The following is an 18,827-nucleotide window of genomic DNA, read 5'->3' as shown; positions in this document are numbered from 1 at the left end:
TGGGGCATGGGCATGGGGGTCCGCAGACAAATACATATTAATTTGGGAGTCCTTGACTTGAAAATGTTTGAGAGCCACTGGTTTAAACAATAGGAAAGAATCCCAAATAAGCAACTACGCTATAGAAACAAGCCCCCAAAAAAATACTTACCAGAAAAACAAGCCCAAAGTCGCTTATAATAAGCGGACATGGCAACACTGCAGGCTCGTGCACCGAATTTAGCAGATCGTGATCTTCTAGGTCTGCTATTTTCGGCGCGGGGCCCCTCTGTGTAGGAAAGTGAACTACAGGGAGAGTGCAGGTTGTTTTGTATTAATGTTATTTTAATTTTCTGGGAGGTTTTATATGACTTTCTTTATGTGTCATAATAATACAGGCATTTTAAAATAATCAAGAATGGTACTAAAAAACAGTCACAGAATCATTTCCATTGTGGTCCTGGCTGTAGAAAATACATATTTTGTAATTCCAATTTTGTGGGGTATGACCTCACAGGTGGCACAGGTGAGGTGATGTAGATGTAGAAGAATAGTTCTATTCTATCATATAAGTCCTAACAAAGATTTTCCAAGGACCATATAAGTTTACAAAACAACCAGACTATTAAGCCTATAGGATGTAATAAACAGACTGGACAGGCAGTGTAGTGACTAGACAAACAACTTGCAGTGCTTTCAGAGAATAGACATATACATGCATGCAATGGAATAACTTCAGATTGAAACAAGCTCAAAGGCAGGTGAATATATAGAAAAAAAACTTTAATGGCAATGTTAATGTTTTTACAAATATAATTCACAAACATAACAGACAGGGTACACAATTATTTAAATGGCTAAGAAACATCCTTAAGTATAAGAAAAGTATTCTAAAAATAAAATAAAAGTACAACAATCACTTCAACAACCTTTACACATTTGTCAGGGGGTAATATACACATATACACACAAACATGTGTATACATATATAAATATTTCAGTAAACTCATGTTCTAATCTTGAGGTTCCCTAAAAACAAATCAAAACATAAGTGTTAAATCATACAAATTATGGGGTTCCCCAAAATAATTTCCATTCTAGCGATGCATGATCTTATCCTCCTGTTATGACTTTCACATGAATAATGGCAACACATAGAGCTGACTTCCATACAAAAGGACTGTTACCCATCAGGGTGGTTCTACTTTAACGAGAATATGGTATACATTCTTATGACAGGGTTATGATGAGTGAAGCCAGATGCTCACATGTGCATTGTAAACAAGTATACTTTGTCAGAGATGGCCTGACCTCAATTCATGTACATTCATGACATATTTTGCACACAGAAAACCTGTACAAACACACCACCATATTTTCTTTTAGCAGTCATTTTGACAGTCAGCTGCTTTCCGTTCCGTTGATCGGATAGCGTCAGCATAGCTTAAGTGAATCACATTATCAATATTAAAGGAACATTAATGTGTAGATAAAGGAGACATACTCTTGAGAATAAATGAAACACACTCAAACACATCTGGTTCTGATCAAACATCTGTTTTTGGAAGATACGCGCGTGTGTGGAGGGGGGACAGGGGTCTAGGAAAGTGCAAAGATAAAAAGGAAACGGTTTGCAATTTTATCAGGAATACTTGATCATGAACAACTGCATAATATGCCTTTAGCAATAACCACATCTTTAAACTAAGAAGAGTGTAAGTTTGGTTTCATAAGATAATTGATAACAATGAATGCAATGTTCTGAATGGGAAAGTTGCCATTGTGCTTGTACAATGTCATGACAAATTCGAAATGGAGAGCAATTGAAGTCCCTGAGAGAACATTACTACACATCTGTGACATGTGACAAGATCCAAATATCTAGCCATTTGGCATAAAACAAACAAAACTCAGATCAAATATCCATGTAGGCAGGTGATGCTCTAGACATTTCAGTGAACCCACTTTATACAGATGTCATTCAAAAGTATTGAATATCTAAGACCATCTACTGCTTCTTCACTCTTTAATTAATGCTTATTTTGGAATAGAAAGTACGTATTTTGTACCAGGAACTGGAAACAGATCATGGTTCTTGCATTTCATGTGTTCTGGCTTGTATCTGAAGCAGACCATCCGAGTTTACCTTAGGAAGTGCTAATTTAGAACGCAAGTATAAGGTTTCAATGAATGGAGAATTTGAGGGAAAGCTGGTGTCAGCCATTTAATGCGATTGCATGCCATATTTGGGGACTGACATTCTGGGCTTGAATTAGGCTCATGACCCGTCACAACACATCGTTCTCCTTGTTCTGCAATACCATCAAAAAACTGTTAATCCTTAAAAAAAATATATATATAAAAAGGAAAAAGGGGGGGGGGCATAATTTGATTTAACTTCTATACTCACACACACACTACGATTCCATGACACATTTATAGTACTGGAACCATAATGCTATTCTTGTTATTCATTTAAAAAGGCAAATAAGAGTTTATAGAAGATTGCAGGCTGAACATTTCTTTTGACAACAGTGCCCCCTTGTGTGACACTGATATTAAAAACCCTAACCGGAAAGTGTGCTTTCCTGCACAAACTGTTGAAGTCCTCTTCACTAAAATGCTGGTGGGGGAAAAAAAATAAAATAAATGTTATAAGTGAACCAAAACAAGTATTCATAATAAAATTACAATTTCATAGATGAATCACAAGAATCTTAATCAAATTCACCTTAAGTAAACTGAACTCAAAATCTAGTGAAAAGGTGAATAGTTCCCGTTTTCTTTTAGACCTTTAGGGAAAACAGGAATATACATTTTCTAAGAGGGTTAGGAACAATTCATTTTAAGATAAACCCATTTTAGTGTAATTTGTCACCATGGCAACGTCCAATTGCATTCTGGACCTGCCTTCTCCCTGGCAACCTCCAGCAACCCTCAAGTTATCATTATGGTCATAAACAGTTGTCAGTCATTTAAGTGTAAAACACAGGCGTTCATTCTTTAAACAGGTCTAATAATTACATCATTTACATTAATAATACTGGCATTAAGAAATATGTGTTCCCTTTCACTCAAGATGAGCTCAGAAATGTGATGAAAAAAACTAAAGGACAGTTTGCGATATGGCAGTGTACTTCGAGCTATATTTCAGGTCCATGATATCTTGCTGAGAGCTTGTTGAGGTTTATTACAAGAGTTCTTGAAATATGGCAGAATTAGTAGCAAATTCTAACTTTGGTGATATGATGATTGGCGGTTATCACAGGATGAGATAACCCATGGTTATTTGGGGGCAAAAGGTGCTGGCATTTGAGCAGGACATCCTGAGCAAGCTCTGTGTGCCTATAAGCAGATTCAGTTACATAATTCTGCCTGCACACTGATTTTTCTCTATGTGCGGTATTCTCTGTAGGGTTTGGATACAACTACTGTACCCACCAGCTTCCAGAAAATACATTGTTTTTACAGTCATAGCAGGAACTGTGGGGTAATGTTCAGTCATGGCACATTATTACTGTCCATTAAACAAAACAAACAAACAAAACAAAAACAAAAAAGGATAGAACAACAGCATTCAATACAGTTTAAGTATATAAAGGGGTATTGTGCACACTTTGGCTTCGGAAAGGCCAGCCTGAGGGACCTTGATCATAGGCAAACCGTATGATCTGTTTTGGACTGGTGAAATAAAAGGGACTCGTCGCTACAACTGGTGCACCTCTCACAGCAGATGCAGATAACAAAAAACTAAATACTGGTAAGGACTAATGCATCATTCCTTTACATATGAAATTATATATTAACAAAGTGTTATAATACAGAGAATATAATGCAGTTATGGACAGTTAGAAACCCAGTGTATGGGAGGCCAAGGAGAGTTCGCATCGGGGGAAAGGTGTAGTTCATATTTTTTCCTTTTTCCCCCCAGGGTAAGAAGACAGTCTCAAGTCGTCGCTGGGCCTTGATTGGCTGGTATGTGTTAGAGGGAGAGGAGCCAGACAAGCTTCCAGGCCACAAGCCATGGGTAATCAGCAGTCGCCATGGTAACCCTGATGAGGTGCACCCGGGTAGTATCTAAAAGGCAAGAAGGGATGTATTGGTTACACTTAAAAAAAAATGTATAGTCTAAAATGATCCACTACTGGTATGATGTCCCAATCATACCACTTTAAATCAATGGATATGTACGTGTTATATGCCTACACTTCTTCTGTCCCTTTAAGTTTAATGGAATTGTTGATTTCTTATTTTAGCAGAGAGGGAATTCAAAAAGATTGGGAACTTGGGTGAAGTTTTTGATTTTTGGCATGGTGTTAGGTATGGGCATATGGTTTTTAAAAAACACCACAAACAAGTTGGGCTAGTGGCCGGTACGCAGAAACAATATTAGACAGGTCAGTATATAGTTTAACCCCCAAACATATTCATGAAATTATAAATGAACAAGCTTGTCTATCAACAAAGCGGACTGCTTGTGTCACACAATCAGTGAGCTATCGATACGAGCGACCAACACGGACTGCTGGCAGTAGTCAGTGTCGCACCAAAATTGGTGACCTATCAATTAAAGGCAACCGATCAGCATAAATTCCGATCATAAGCTGGAGTTGAGGCTTGCTCAGTGTTCCTACCTGTCTTTTCAATGTCACGAATCATGCAAAAATCCATCTATGCATCCATTTATCGATCCTTTGCAGTGATTCCTGTGAATGTTGACCTCCAGCATTACCACTATACCTCAATAATCTGCTGAATGTACTACACACAGTCAGTGTCCTTGTTCTTTAGTTAAGGCAGAACTGTTGCCGAGTCAGAAAACCTGGCCTGTAGTAACCTTGATACTCAGCAAGTGGTTAGCCAGTAGTTTCTGTATTCATGTTGGGTCACTATGAATATTGAGAGAAGCGTGAGTCACAAGATGTACTGTCTCACCACGATATGGGCTCCTTGCGTGGTTCATTCTCTTCCTGAGTGGCTGCTCTTCTATGCTGGCCATCCTCCTCTGCATGGAGATGCAGGAAAAACACACAGAGACAGAGATAAGATAAACAAAAAATACAGGCAACTAATAATACAAAACAATATTGATGACAAAAGCATTGTAAAGGCTTGCCAGATGGTCATCTGCAATAAACACAATTTAGCACCAGAATTGTATGCCGCTCTCAATCATCATGCAAGGACAGCCATATTATTTTATCATTTCCTGCAGGTGATGAGGAGATCTACACAGGCAATGTTTATTTTTATTTTTTAAAGATTTGTTTTGGGGCTTTTTTATGCCTTTATTGATAGGATAGTAGGTTGACAGGAAATGGGGACTGAGATGGGGAGTGACATGCAGCAAAGGCTGTCGGGATCGGGACTCAAACCCGCGACGCGCAGTCAGCTACCCCAGCAGTCCGGGCCCACAGGCGACGTTTCTGATGTGTTTTTATGACGTGCGTGTGCAGGGCACAGATGCTCCATTTAATTCAATGCTGCAATCTCCAGCAGGCAGGCATGCTGTGCAAAAGATGAACATAATACGCTAGCACATTTCTGCTGCTCTGTTCTCTTTACATTTCAAGTCTATTTAACAAGTGTATTTTTTTCAGCGGAGCGTGGCACTACATTGACTGCTATTTAAATCACAATAAACAAATCCATGTATAATCATGTTAAACAATGTGATCTCTTCATTTTGACCAACTGGGGCTTTCAGTTTCCTGATTGAAGGTACAGTATAGGTTAGATGAGTGGTGACTCTAGTGAGACGAATTTGAAAAAGCAACAAATGTGCACTTTTCCTCAGCATCTGGCTATACCAGACCAGTCATTCATAAATTTGACTTCTACGTCCTTCCGATAGCCTCCACACCTTTGGCATTACTGTCACCCCTCGTTATGCCCAGCAAACTGTGTAGATTACAAAGTCAATTCTACTGTGATATTTGCGTGTTGCACACGACGATCTGACATGACAATTCCTGTGTAGATCCCCAGTTAGTCTTAAAGACCTATTTGGACGGTAAACGTTTTATAGGGGGAGGGGTAATGTAATTATTGCCAGAGCATCTCTGATTTTAATCCTGTTCGAATCGGCCGTGTCAGTCATTTCTACGGACTGTGCACTCCCACGCCAGTAAAGATTCCAGCGTTTTCTATCTACTGTACAATACCCTGTAAAAATAACCCCAGGTTATTGCAGTCTTGTGCAAATGTATTTATTGGAAACAAGCTTTCTTGCAGTCTTTTCTCCTTTTCAATAAATATGCACTCAAGTAAGCCTTTACTTCTGTAATCTTTGGTCAAGTCCAAACCATAACTACTGGCCAACCTCAACATCAAGTGGATATACAAGAAGATAGAATATCTAAAGACGGCACTCCCAAATACTTATCAGAGAGGCCATGCTAGTGTCAGCTTTAGGTATGTTGCCAGTAGCCTACAGTACGTACATGAAGCTTATGGTGGTGTAGTCTGTTATCTTTCTAAAGTTACTCAAGGTGTTCATTGACACACTTTTCACTTGCTTTTTCCAATCCTGTACAAAATTGGACATAAACAGCACTGATGTGTAGCCCTTAGGTCTTACCACAGGGGTTACCCTCCACATCATCAAGCAGGTTGGCTGTGGAGTTAGCCGTGCCCAATCTGAACAAGACATTAGCTAAGAACAGCAGAGCTGGCAAAGCAAAACATGAACTTTTCTTAATAATGCATAAAAGAGATTCCAATATTTGAATGTATGTGAAATACACAGACTAAAAGGATACACGGTTAACAATTCCTTGTTTATATGGACACAGAATGCTGTACAGATGTTGAAGGATACGAGTGGTGCTTCAAAAGTGTCCTCCTTTTTGACTTTCTCCTCTTGGTCTTCTCTGAGAACGTTCTGGCAATTTCAAAGAGCTTCTTTCTTGTCGCTGAAATATGTGCAAAACAAACATGGTCATCAGCTGTCATTTGACAGATGTTCTGCTCGCGTAGGCCAAGGTGGACAGATCATTGTTGCTAATGATGACAAATTAGGTTATTTGTAAATTAGACAGTTGAATGCAGGATGCTTACATTTGCCCATGTGTTTAAGTTTGTCTCGGAACATGGCGTCATCCGAGCCCACATCCACTGACCCTGAAGCATAGTGGTCTCCTGAAGAGAAAGACAAAGTTTAATGTAAAAAGAAAATCACAAAATGCTCTCTAGATATGCAAACATACCTGTACAAATGTGTGCCAACAAACTGTGCCAACGTACTGTACATCAAAACACATGCACAGAGCCTTGACACACAGCCAACAAATATCACAAGTGAATGCACAGAAAAAGACAGGGACCCATAATTCCTGAGAATTCAGTGTGCATACACAACGTAACAAATAGCTTGGCAGAGGAAGCTCGATGAGTGATATGTACCTGTGGAATTCTCCATGGTAGATGAATGATTGGACTTTGATTTCTTTGACTCATACTTCAAGCGATCTAAAAACAGAGAGCAGATGTTATGACCACTGAGGTGGAGAAACAAAGGCATGAGGGACTATGGGGCTCAGAGAGGATGGAGCAGCATTTTTATTTGCATGCCTCCATCCGGCTTTAAGCAGCCTATAGTATGGTCACAGGGTTTGTGTACAATGAAGCAGAGTAAACAGATTGAGGAGGAGCACATTGTTGGACTTTTGATCGCTAAGGTAATCATTATGAAAGCTTTGGCGCTAATCCGGTCTTGGCTCCGTGTGCTGCCTAAAACAGGAGTTCAGGATTACCTAACAGATCATTTATAATTTGTCACATGACCAACTATTCTTTCAGTTGAAAATATGCAATTTTATTGAACAAATCAGTTGAAATGCATAATTCTTTTGTTGAGGAACACTTGTCAAAAGATGGCCATGTGACAAAGTATAAATTATCCCTGTGACAACCACTGGTTGGATTTCAACCACTTGCTTCTTTTATAGTCTGTGACCTGACTGGACACTGCAAGCAGTTTCAAAGGCAGTTTTTGAAAAATAACAAGCATCCGAGTGCATTTTGGCCCAGTCAATGTACTGTTGGTCCTCTTTGTTACAGCATGATAATTAACCGACTTGTACTGTTGGTCCTCTTTGTTGCAGCATGCAGTGCAATATTTGCCATTCTAGCCATTATAAAATTATTGTTACATATATTTAGTTTTTCCCAGGATGTAAACATGTTATTCTTCTTGGGAAGTTGAAGGACACTTTACACTTTATTTGCTTTACCAAGAAAGCACAAGGGTCTGATGGTTTGTGTGCCCTGGTGTGCTTTAACTTTAAATAAGAGTGCGTGTGCACACACACACACCTCGTTCTAAGGCGATGAGGAACTCGCGGTTGCGCTGCAGCTCCCTCATGAACTCCTCGTTCTGGAGGAACAGAGCGATGCGTTCATCTTCCAGGTACTGCTTCAGTTTCCTCTCCTGTTCCGTGGCACCGGCCGCTGCACCTGGCCCTCCACTGGTCCCCGAGGCCCCCGACCCAGAACTGGTCTGGGCCGTCTGCTGACTCATGGAGGGAAGCGAGGAGGACGAGGAAGAAGAGGGCTGAGACAGACAGCTCTGTGTGCCCTGCTGGGGGACAGACAGAGAGAGGCCAGACATGAAATGAAGTAATCTATGCTAAGGAAAGCACTGGAGTACCTCAGACTATTTAAATGTCTTTATTTTACCATTTTTTTTATTGAAGTTGCACTCCAGTTGTTAATGTTTTTTAAGCTTAAAAATGTATAAAGCATTAATATGGATCTTTAACGCCAAAATCTGGTTTTGAGACCGCTAATATTTAAAGTATAGTATGCGTCTCACCTGACTTGAGAAATAGTGCTTATGTCATGAATCCTTAGTTAATGTAGTTAATGGAAATGTGCATTTTATTTTGCATACTTTTTGAAAAATATTGCGACCATTTTAACGGAAACCCAGTCACAGACGAAAAGAGAGTGGACATTGATCCATAAATTGACTGATTGATAAGGTTCACTGTCTGTACCTTAATACTGTCTAACTGCTGTGGCAAGATTCGCAGGAAATCGTCTGGGAGGTTGCCAAGTAACGGAGGGTTCCAGTTCCGGTAGCTTCTGACCTGCCGGTGTCCTGGAGGTGGCTGGGCTTCAAACCTTCAGGGGAAACATTTTGTCATGGGGTACAATGAGTAATTGGTAATCAAAAACTTATCACTGAAATCTGATTGATTAATCAGAACTTTGGAGAAGTGCAACACAGGAGAAGTGCAAGAGAACTCAGATTGTTCTAAATTATAAAATGGAGTGAGACACCTCTGCACTGTTTCACTAAATGCAAGTAATGGAAATGTTAAAAGATTCATTTCTGAAGGGCCACTTTGAGGATCTGTAGAAGTTTGTAACAATTTAAAAAACTAGTCAGATTACAAAAGGCTTCTTTTATTATCATCTTAAACCTTAAGAAATCCCACTTTGGTTCATTTAAAAATTATCACTGCCAAGAGAAATAGAATTGCCTCTTTCAACACCAACCACAGTATGATGGTTGTCGTATTATGTTGTGGTGGCAGTGGCTCAGGAGGTAGAGCGGCCGCTTGGGAAACTTAGTGTTCCGAAGAGTCCTTGAGCAAGACATTGAACGCCTAACTGCTCCCAATGAGCAGGTTGGTGCCTTACATGGATTCCTCTGCCGTAGCTGTGTGAAATGGGTGAATGTAATGCACATTGTAAAGTGCTTTGGATAAAGGTGCTATATAAATGCACCGTTTTGTATTCATCACACAACTGGTTCATATCACTATAAAATCACTATAATATCACTATGAAATCTTAACATTCTTAGAAACCACATCCTGACATTGTCTAATGGTTTCAGTATTAAACTAATGAACACACATTTTGACATACAGCAAAATCACTGATATCCACACAGCTTGCTTTAATTATTAAAAAATCATTAATTGTTATGATCAGTTCCAGCAAACTTAAGGAAACAGGCTGCAGTTTGTATAATGTCCACCAGGAGGAGCATGTTATGACAATAAATATTGTGGTGGTGGGTGGTTTACCCAATTTACAAAGGCTCCAGAAATTCATATGCAGTACATGTAAATCCACCAGGAATCCTAGGAGCTGTTGCTCTGGGCCTACTAGAATTTAGGTTAATTGTACACAGAATTTGTCAGAAGCTGTGGGTGCACAGCAGCATCGTCTTGAGCGCAAAATCATGACATTAGTCCCTTGCTTAGAACGAAAGCCTACATGGTACAACAGAGATGCATGGTTAGCTTGAAGATCAGTCATTTTCGTCAGGCAACAAGTACCAGCGTATAACATTCTATGTGCAATTGAATTGCAATCTTTTGAGTTCATAACTGATTTATCAGTATAGATCACAATTACGTGTAATCCAGCCAATAATAACTTTTCTTTAATACCTGTATTTGTATGCTGGCTTTGAGGTTTGAATAATCAGGGTTCTGCTGCATTTCAGAAACTTTAAAATGTCCTCTAACAGCAGCGATCCAGCAATATGGCTTTCTTTAGCTTTTAATTTGATCATAACCCATTCAAGGTTTCAGCTGCTCCCAATCAAATCCCAGAACCTCTTGAGGATTACCTTGGTGGGGGTGTAGGCGGGGCCTCTGGGTACTTCCTGTCATAGATGTGCATGTCATATGTGGGTGGAGAATAGACAGGAGGCGGCTCCTCATCCGAACTGTCTGGTTCCAATGTCCGCTCCAAAATCTAACAGAGCCAGAGAGCAAGAGACGAGAAGTGTTTTAGCTGCATTTCATTTTAGATTTTTAACCTTACATTAACGCCCCACATAGACTCGACTCTTGAATTAGTCCTGGGTGACCACACTTGTGCAAGCATTTCACTGCCATTTGAGTTTAGAGACATTTAGATCTGGGTTGAGGCTATAGTGTCAGTTAATATAACTGGGACACAAACACATGCTACTTTTAGGCACAGCGCTGTGATTTCTTTTCCTATTCTGGTAAAATGACTGGAGGTTCTAGAAATGCTCCCTAGTGGAGTTATTCCTGTCAGTTCTGAACTTCTGATACATTTATCTGTTTGGACAACGGCTGTGATTCGCACCAATCATAAGGGCCAATCAGACAGAAGCTATAACTTTCAATAACTTTCAATTGTTTGATCTATTACTTTGACTTAAGACTTTTGTTCTTCCAGTTAAGGCATTATACCATTTGCAAATTCCAGTCCCTGCTGCTGACTCCAACCGTTTGGTCATGTTGGAGGATGTAAACAACCACGTGCCTCCAATATAGACCCCTTAAACGAACGCTCCTCAAACCAAGTTTGGGAATCTATTGAGAATTGCTTACATGCAACCTGCATGGTTAATCTTTTGTTGCAGTCTCAATTTTCCCTTCTTAAATTATTTGTATGTGTTTTTCTTCTTTTGTTCTGTGAAGTGCATTGGGTTGCACCTGCTGTATGAAATGTGCTATATAAATAAAGTTTGATTGATATAATGTTTGTATATAAATAATTGGTCTATAATATACATGATGTCACCAGCCACTTCTTTTCACATGACAGTAAGTTTCACTGCGAGGGCGTAAAGAAAAGATCTACATTTTTGCAAAGTGGCTCCGTAGGAGGCAGAGCCGTCTAGAGAAGGGTCTTTCAGTGAGTTCTGTCTGTGTGGGACTAATCTTGCAAATCAATGGACAGATCCACACCAAATGTCTTGTACACACTGCGAGTATGTCAAGAAAGTACCTCCATGCATTTTATTTTTAAACACATTATATGTACGGTATATGTTACAGTACAAGTGAGAAATAAGTACAATCGAGAAAGGAGTGAAGTTTTGTTGCAACGAGGGGGCGCACCCGACAGCAAGGTACACCACGCCGTTCGACTCGGTAGACGTACCCGTTTCGAAACTACCGTAGTACCGTTGTTCCGCGGATGTTTTGTGCCCAGCTAAACTCCAATGCTAACCGCCTGCAAAACGCTAAAGACAAAATAAATAATTAGCCGATCTACAAGCTACAAGCAATACTGTCTTACGACGGCACAAGCACGACTGCTGCTTCTGAAGTGAAAGCGATCGAATTCATTCATTTTATTTAACATAACAGAGAAAATGATGTGTTCAAGCCTATCCTATGTTCAACAACAACCACATGTCCAGCCTTCGGTCATTAGAAGGCTATGATGCGTTATGATTACATGCTCGAAAAGTTAGAAATACAAGATCAACTTCACTCCACCGCAACCTGTTTGTTATTAATAATGCCACACGCTTGCAACTTTGTTGGATAAGCATAAGATAAAGTTTGAATAAGAAACTTGACATCACCACAATAGCTACTGTAAAGTGCATCCTACAAAATTGTGGATATACTAGTCGGCAACAGGAATGAGTGACTGCTACTGTACCACCCGATTGTCACGTCCCCAATCTAACTTGTTAAAACGACGGTAGTAAACTCAACAATATTACGTCAGCAATGAGCGTAGAGCCATGTTTTTTTGTCTTTTTATCTTCTGCATTGGTTTAGCGCCCTGCCTGCATTGAGTGACGTCATGTACAGTATGAAATGATTTGACAACAATCAATCATGTATGGATGGATTACACCAGAGCTCACAGCTGCTGTAGATATTTTGCCACCGCTTTACAATAATAATAAAAAAGATATAATGTTAATAAAGAATTATTAAAATAAACATTACAAATAATTAGCAAATGTTCGACGTCGATGTAGTGTCGAACAGTGGTTTTGATAATTGAGTAGTCGAATATTTGATTATTCTCTGAAACCCCTAGTGTGGTACTGATCCTGAAGCAACACTAAGAGCTGCATTATAGTTTCACGGTCGAGTTGGGATGGAATTCAATGTGTGCTTGAGTCAGCAGCATCTCTAGTAGGTCATGAAGCCCTGGGCCAATGCACAACTTCCGCATGGAGAGAGATGACTTGCTAGTTGCCCTACCCTACCTTCCTCAATGGTAGCATCCGGCAAAGGAGGTCAGACACCAGATAAATCGGTATGTCCCTATTCAAACAACACCTGAAACACCAAAGAGTGGCTCAGAAAAAGCCACATTAATTTGACCTTGTAATGTGAAATGAACTGTGTGGGATGGGTAAGAGGACAATATCTTTTTATTCATTGACAGATTCATAACTAATGTGTACCTTGGTGTCGCCTTCAACTTTCATCTGTGTTTGCTCTACCTAAATCAAAATACATCTTTGGCCTTTGGTAGTGTTGCGGATTGGCCTAGCGGTTTGTAAGACTAGCCCTGGATACCACAGAAACACAGACTGACCTCTTATAGACGACTAGCCTCCTGTAGAGACAAGGCATAAAAGGCTGATTGCCAGTGCATCACGTGACGTCTAAAGCTGTAACCTTATACAGCTTTTCGCTTTCAAAGACAAACTCATAAAGAAATCAGTAGCTGCCATTTGTCTGGGGACCTTGCTCTTGATTTCTCCAGACCTTTGACCCATTAGACTGACCTCTGGCGGGATGCTGTCATCAGAGTCGGAGCTGTCATCGGATCCCTGTCCATCGATGCTCATCTGGAGGAGCTGGTCGATGGTGGCATCCACTGCCCCATTGTTTGAGCGCAGCACACACTCGATGACCTCGTAGTCCATGGTAGGGAACATGATCTTGAAATCCTCCATGGCCTGATTAAACTCCAGACGCCGGACCTGACGGTTGGGCCTGCTGTTGTTGAGCTCCCCTGGGGTTGAGCCCCCACCGCTGCCCCCGCCTCCCCCTCCGCCGCTTCTGGAGCCTCCATTACTGCTGCTTCGCCTGAACAGACTGGTCATCCTCAGGGCCTACTGCTGTCTCTGGCACTGCCAACCTACGAATAGGATGGCACCCTCACACTCCTCCGCGACCCTCCTCCTCTTCTCTCTAGCTGTGACTAACTGGACCACACTGGCCCCCTCTTCTACCCTTGCTTTACGATGCTTCCCCTCGCTCAGTTTATCATTCTAACACAAACATGGCGGTCCTCCAAGGGGATCTTAGAAGAGCTGGACTCTTCGTCTTTTTCCTCGTCGTCAGCTTGTCATTCGGCCGCATCCAGCATGGTTTGCAGTAGCGGGGCAGTGAATGGAATGAGGACAACAGGGGGGGAAGGGGGAATTTAGTCGGAGTTGAAGGTCCTGTCACCAGGTGGAGGTCAGAGCCAGGATTAAACAGAGGGCCTGCATATCTAGGACACTGTCATCTGCACCTGAGAGAGACACAGGGAGAGAGTTATTAAGAGTTAGTACAAATCAAAGTGTAAAACTATGGTACCACACAAGTTAGCATGTTCGGATCTGTTAAGATTACAGTGGATCAAGTGACTGATAATTCAGTCCTCCCAGAATTATCACATCGTTTGACATTATGACATTGTTTTTGTCATGTTTGCTTCTATTTAGAGAAATGAGATGCAACATGACTCTGGCTGGAATTAGGGCTGTGTATTGGCAAGAATGGCAATCGCAATTGGCGATATGATACCTATCTCAATACTGGGTCACGATTAAATATATTGTGATATTGTAAGAAAAATTGCTTTTATTTTAAATCAAATTTTAGGAAAACTGTCATAGTATAAACCAATGGTTCTCAGTGGGGACCAGGGATCCTCAGGGGTCCTTGGGGGGGGGGGGGGGGGGGGGGGGGGGGTTACACTTGGCCCTATTTTATTTTTAGGCTATTCCAAAATAGCCAATCTAAAAGTATATCTGCTATTTTTGAAAAATGATGACGAATCTTCCCTTATGGCACAAAATCATGGCAAGATAAGTATCGGAGGCCAATTACATACATTTGGGGATCCTTGACATGAAAGTCTGAAAATCACTGGTATAAACACCACCATATGCTTACTGTAAACAGTGTTCCAATGTAGTCTATAGGCTGTGTGCATAACTGTATAGTCCCAGTTTTCAGAAGGTGGCAGTTAATTTTCCCATAGCAGCATTTGATTGACTTCGCAGCAGATTTGAAAGGTGCCAATTTTCTGTATGGTGGGTTGATGCACAAACCGGGAAGCTACTGTTGTGCCCAGAATATACAGCATTGTGTATGCTGTTGTAGGATGTTAAAGGGATAGTTCACCCAAAAAAATACTTTTTTTCAATCGATTAGTCACCCCATGGAGACTTGAATTCATGGATATTTTTTTGTTTTTGTCGCATTCCCAAGCCAATAATTTGATGACCAGGAGACCGGTAGGCAGCGGTTCCTGTAGTAGACAAAAGGAGACTCTTTGTGTCTCCTACCGGAACCGCTGCCTGTCATCAAATTATTGGCTTGCGACAAAAACAAATATATATCCATGAATTCAAGTCTCCATGGGGTGACTAATGGATAGGAAAAAAAAGTCATTTTGGGGGTGAACAATCCCTTTAAGAGACTGAGATCTACAATCTAACACACGGCTTAAGTGGTTGAATAAAATAAAGTCCACTTCATGTGTTAATTTCCTATAAAATGTATTTCTTTATTTTTTGCTTATAAGTTAAATGTTCTCAAATAGAAACTTTAACTTTGAAAACATCAGTAATTGGTGGTCTAGAACTCAATCTGGCATCGGTCATGCTCTATAATTAAAGAGTTTTAGGTGGGATTTTTCAACATCACGTCAGGTAAAGCTAGAAGACCATGTATGGGGTTTGGGGGCTGGCGTGTCATGTCTGATCACAGTACTCTCGCTCTCTCTCTCTCTCTCTGCCCTCCCCTCTTCCTTTTTGTTCAGCTCCAGACGCACACGTTGCTATGGCAACTGTAGTGAAAACAAAAAGCCAAACCACCCCAGATGATAGAGAATGTCTGGCGGATGCAAATATTGGCTGCCAAGAACTGCAATGGTTGAGAATACACAAATATCCCACAACAACCAGATTGGTTGGGACCTGAATTAAACTTCACTGTCCGACTGGGTTTCTCAATGAAAATGACTGATTTCGTGTCACGTTTTACATTTGGAATGAGTTACAAGGCCACAACGTGTCGCAGATGTGTGCGTCGTAAGACGTGTCGCATGCCCAGAATATATTACTTCAAGCCGTGACCCATTGTAAGGACAATAGGCTAACTAACCTCCTTTCCAGTTTCTCATTTCATAAGTAGAAAAGCTTGATAACGACCTAATAAGGCAGAACATTGGACAGGACTTCCGCTGTATGTACTTCCCCCAGAAGCTGACCATTTCAACCAATCACAAGCGTTTTTCCTGCCCGTGCAATGTAACCAGATCTGCACATCATCAATGCAACTTCCTTGGGCAGATCTTCCTGTACTTCCACCCGGTTAGCACTTTCAGTAGCTATTCCAGCGTAGGCTAACAGCAAGGACATATTCATAATCAACAGTTTAATTATTGTGGTGGTAATTTAAAACTGCATATGTATGGTGTTTGTGTGTGTCTCTCACACACACACACACACACACACACACACATATAATTTGTATACATTTAAATTATATTAAAAAAATTAACAAAACTAAAAACTAAAAGTACTCCTATTGCCACACACAAACCCTTCCCACTAGTAGGCTTGAGTTGACTCTTCAGAATAATATGCCATTACATGGAGCAAAGGGGTAAGTTATTCCAAAAATGAGTCTAGTGAGAGAAGTTGTAGCATTATGTTCTTACAACAACACACACTCACCCTTCCTCTAGTTCTAGTGAGAGAAAACCTTGCTGTGGGGGAACAATGCAGCCAGTGGCAGTGCTGGGCCACATGTCAGTGCCAGCCCCCGTCAACAGACAGGGTGGCATGGACAGAGCCTCGCCTCTTCCCCTCCCTCCACAGATGCCTCTCATTTACTAACAGACTGTCTCTGAAGTAAACAGCTCTCATATAGCCTAGCCTCGGTTCACCACCAGGCTGTGTGCGTTTGTTTTTGGGCGTGCATGTCTGTACACACAAATGAGTGACCAGCAGAGTGGGTGGGACAAATGACACAAAATGGGTTCAAGAGTGTGTGATATAGGCGACAAATACTAGTAAATAAATGACATGCTTGAGTGGAAATGCATTTCAATGAAAGAGAAACAGTAAGACTGTAAAGGACAGCCTGGGTCTTCACAGTTTGGGGAAATCTGCTGGTTTCAGCAGGTTTGAGAGAGAGAGAGAGAGAGAGAGAGAGTGAGAGTGAGAGAGTGAGAGTGAGAGTGAGAGTGAGAGTGAGAGTGAGAGAGTGTGAGTGTGAGTGTGAGTGTGAGTGTGAGTGTGAGTGTGAGTGTGTGAGTGAGTGTGTGAGTGAGTGTGTGTTAACAAATGGCGTAAGCAGGGTATATGATAGTTGTTCCGATACCAGTATCAAAAAATCTTCCGATACCGATACTGCCCAAAGTGCTGGTATCGGTGAGTATGCCAGTCTATGCCAATTCGATACCACCATTTTTGACAGTAATATTTTTAATGCTTCAGTTGATGTTGCACTACTGTTTTGTACTTACTGTACTATTTCCTTGTAGACCTCGAGTCAGATTCAAACGCAGGCCTACCTACACCCTTATTTATGTGGTATGTGCTCTTATCAGGAGAGCCATCGGGGCACACCAAGGAGACACTCTCCATGGCAACAACGATCGATCCCTCTGTTGGACCCACTTTCAATCCTATTATTTACCCAGAGAATCCTTGCTCAGCACCTTGTAAGTTATTTTTTATGCACACTTAAGGGCAATTCACTACACCAAGAATCACTATCACTAATGATGTGAGCATCCATATTGAAGAACAACGTTTTGTAACCTAGAACATGAGTGATTTGTTTAACACGATGCCCTGTAAATTCAGATTGGCTTAATTACCTGCTAGTGTTTGTATCGTTCATCAAATCGCTATGAAAGGGATCCCAACAATAGTTGGGGTGTAACGGTACAGACAAATTTGGTTCAGTGCATAGGTTTGTTTTTGTTTAATCTTTTCCGGTATGGCACAGTGAAAAAAATGGAATACTGCAGCTGCAAACCAAGTTCTACAATAAATAAAATATCTTGGTGATATCTAATCCAATACTGAACCAAAACAGTAATACTGAACCAAAACAGTAATACTGAACCAAAACAGTAATACTGAACGCTGTATTAACACTGTCACTCCAGAAGTGGTGACCTGAACTGTGATACTGTGCTGATTACCAACACAAACTGGCAGTTACATAAGTAAGAATTTTATGCACACTGGATCAGATACACCATGACAATTAAAACAGCAGCCGCTATGTGATAAGTCCATTTGTAAACACGTTCTGTGTCAGTGATACCTCTCGTCCTTTTTTTGCGTTTGATGCGCAAAACAAGCAGGGTTTTTTATAAACGCGTATTACTATAAACAGTCCAATTGGACGAGATTGCAGAACATGGCATACCATGTTCCACTCAGGGGTGATGTGTCGTAGTCACTGTAACTCTCTGCAGCTCTGTATGTTCATGCATCAGTACAGCAGGGCAGATGCGGACACATTCTGAAGCGTATAACGTTACGATGTGCTCGCTTATCACTCAGGAGCAGCTCGCAAGCCTCAAGCTGCACCGTCTGCCTTGTTGTCAAGTAATTTAAGGACGTTGAGGTAAAAAAACCTGAATTTGGAGTGGTGTTGTTGTGGATGTGTATGGTGTTACAGCTTAATATGTCCGTGTGGAAACTATTTTAGTTTCGCATCCAAAAATTTGGGCACTCATTTGGTACAGGTGTGAACCGAACAGTCCGTACCGAAGCGGTTCAGCATGCGTATGTGTAACCGTTACAGTCTTATTTACCACTGTTGTCATTATAATTGTGGTGTGGACTCACTCCAGTCCACCATCAACTTTAGTTAGAATGAATTTTAAAACAATGTATTTATAGTTTC

General features: G+C 40.9%; 1 protein-coding gene across 3 annotated transcripts in view; it reads right to left on the bottom strand.

Annotated features, from left to right (window-relative positions):
* Window positions 1–747: 747 nt before the first annotated feature.
* cuedc1b (CUE domain containing 1b) overlaps window positions 748–18,827 on the bottom strand; it is a gene marked incomplete at its 3' end in the record, with an annotated part of 38,492 nt that continues 20,412 nt past the window's right edge. The window contains exons 2-11 of one of the 3 annotated variants that reach the window (XM_084065473.1): window positions 13,463–14,196; window positions 10,571–10,698; window positions 8,979–9,105; window positions 8,296–8,560; window positions 7,384–7,449; window positions 7,039–7,119; window positions 6,800–6,893; window positions 6,560–6,618; window positions 4,915–4,984; window positions 748–4,056 (exon numbers count right to left, since the gene is read on the bottom strand). In XM_084065473.1, coding sequence (XP_083921599.1) covers window position 4,056; window positions 4,915–4,984; window positions 6,560–6,618; window positions 6,800–6,893; window positions 7,039–7,119; window positions 7,384–7,449; window positions 8,296–8,560; window positions 8,979–9,105; window positions 10,571–10,698; window positions 13,463–13,783 — 1,212 coding nt within the window. In that variant the 5' untranslated portion in view covers window positions 13,784–14,196. Of the gene's footprint in view, window positions 4,057–4,910; window positions 4,985–6,559; window positions 6,619–6,799; window positions 6,894–7,038; window positions 7,120–7,383; window positions 7,450–8,295; window positions 8,561–8,978; window positions 9,106–10,570; window positions 10,699–13,462; window positions 14,197–18,827 lie in introns of those variants that run through there. The other 2 variants (XM_084065472.1, XM_084065474.1) reach the window with 2 other exon arrangements.

Source organism: Gymnoscopelus microlampas, assembly GCF_963454915.1.
Source record: "Gymnoscopelus microlampas genome assembly, chromosome: 8".
Lineage (NCBI taxonomy): Eukaryota > Metazoa > Chordata > Actinopteri > Myctophiformes > Myctophidae > Gymnoscopelus > Gymnoscopelus microlampas.
Note: the sequence above shows the minus strand (reverse complement) of the source record. Positions and strands in the feature narration are given on the sequence as shown.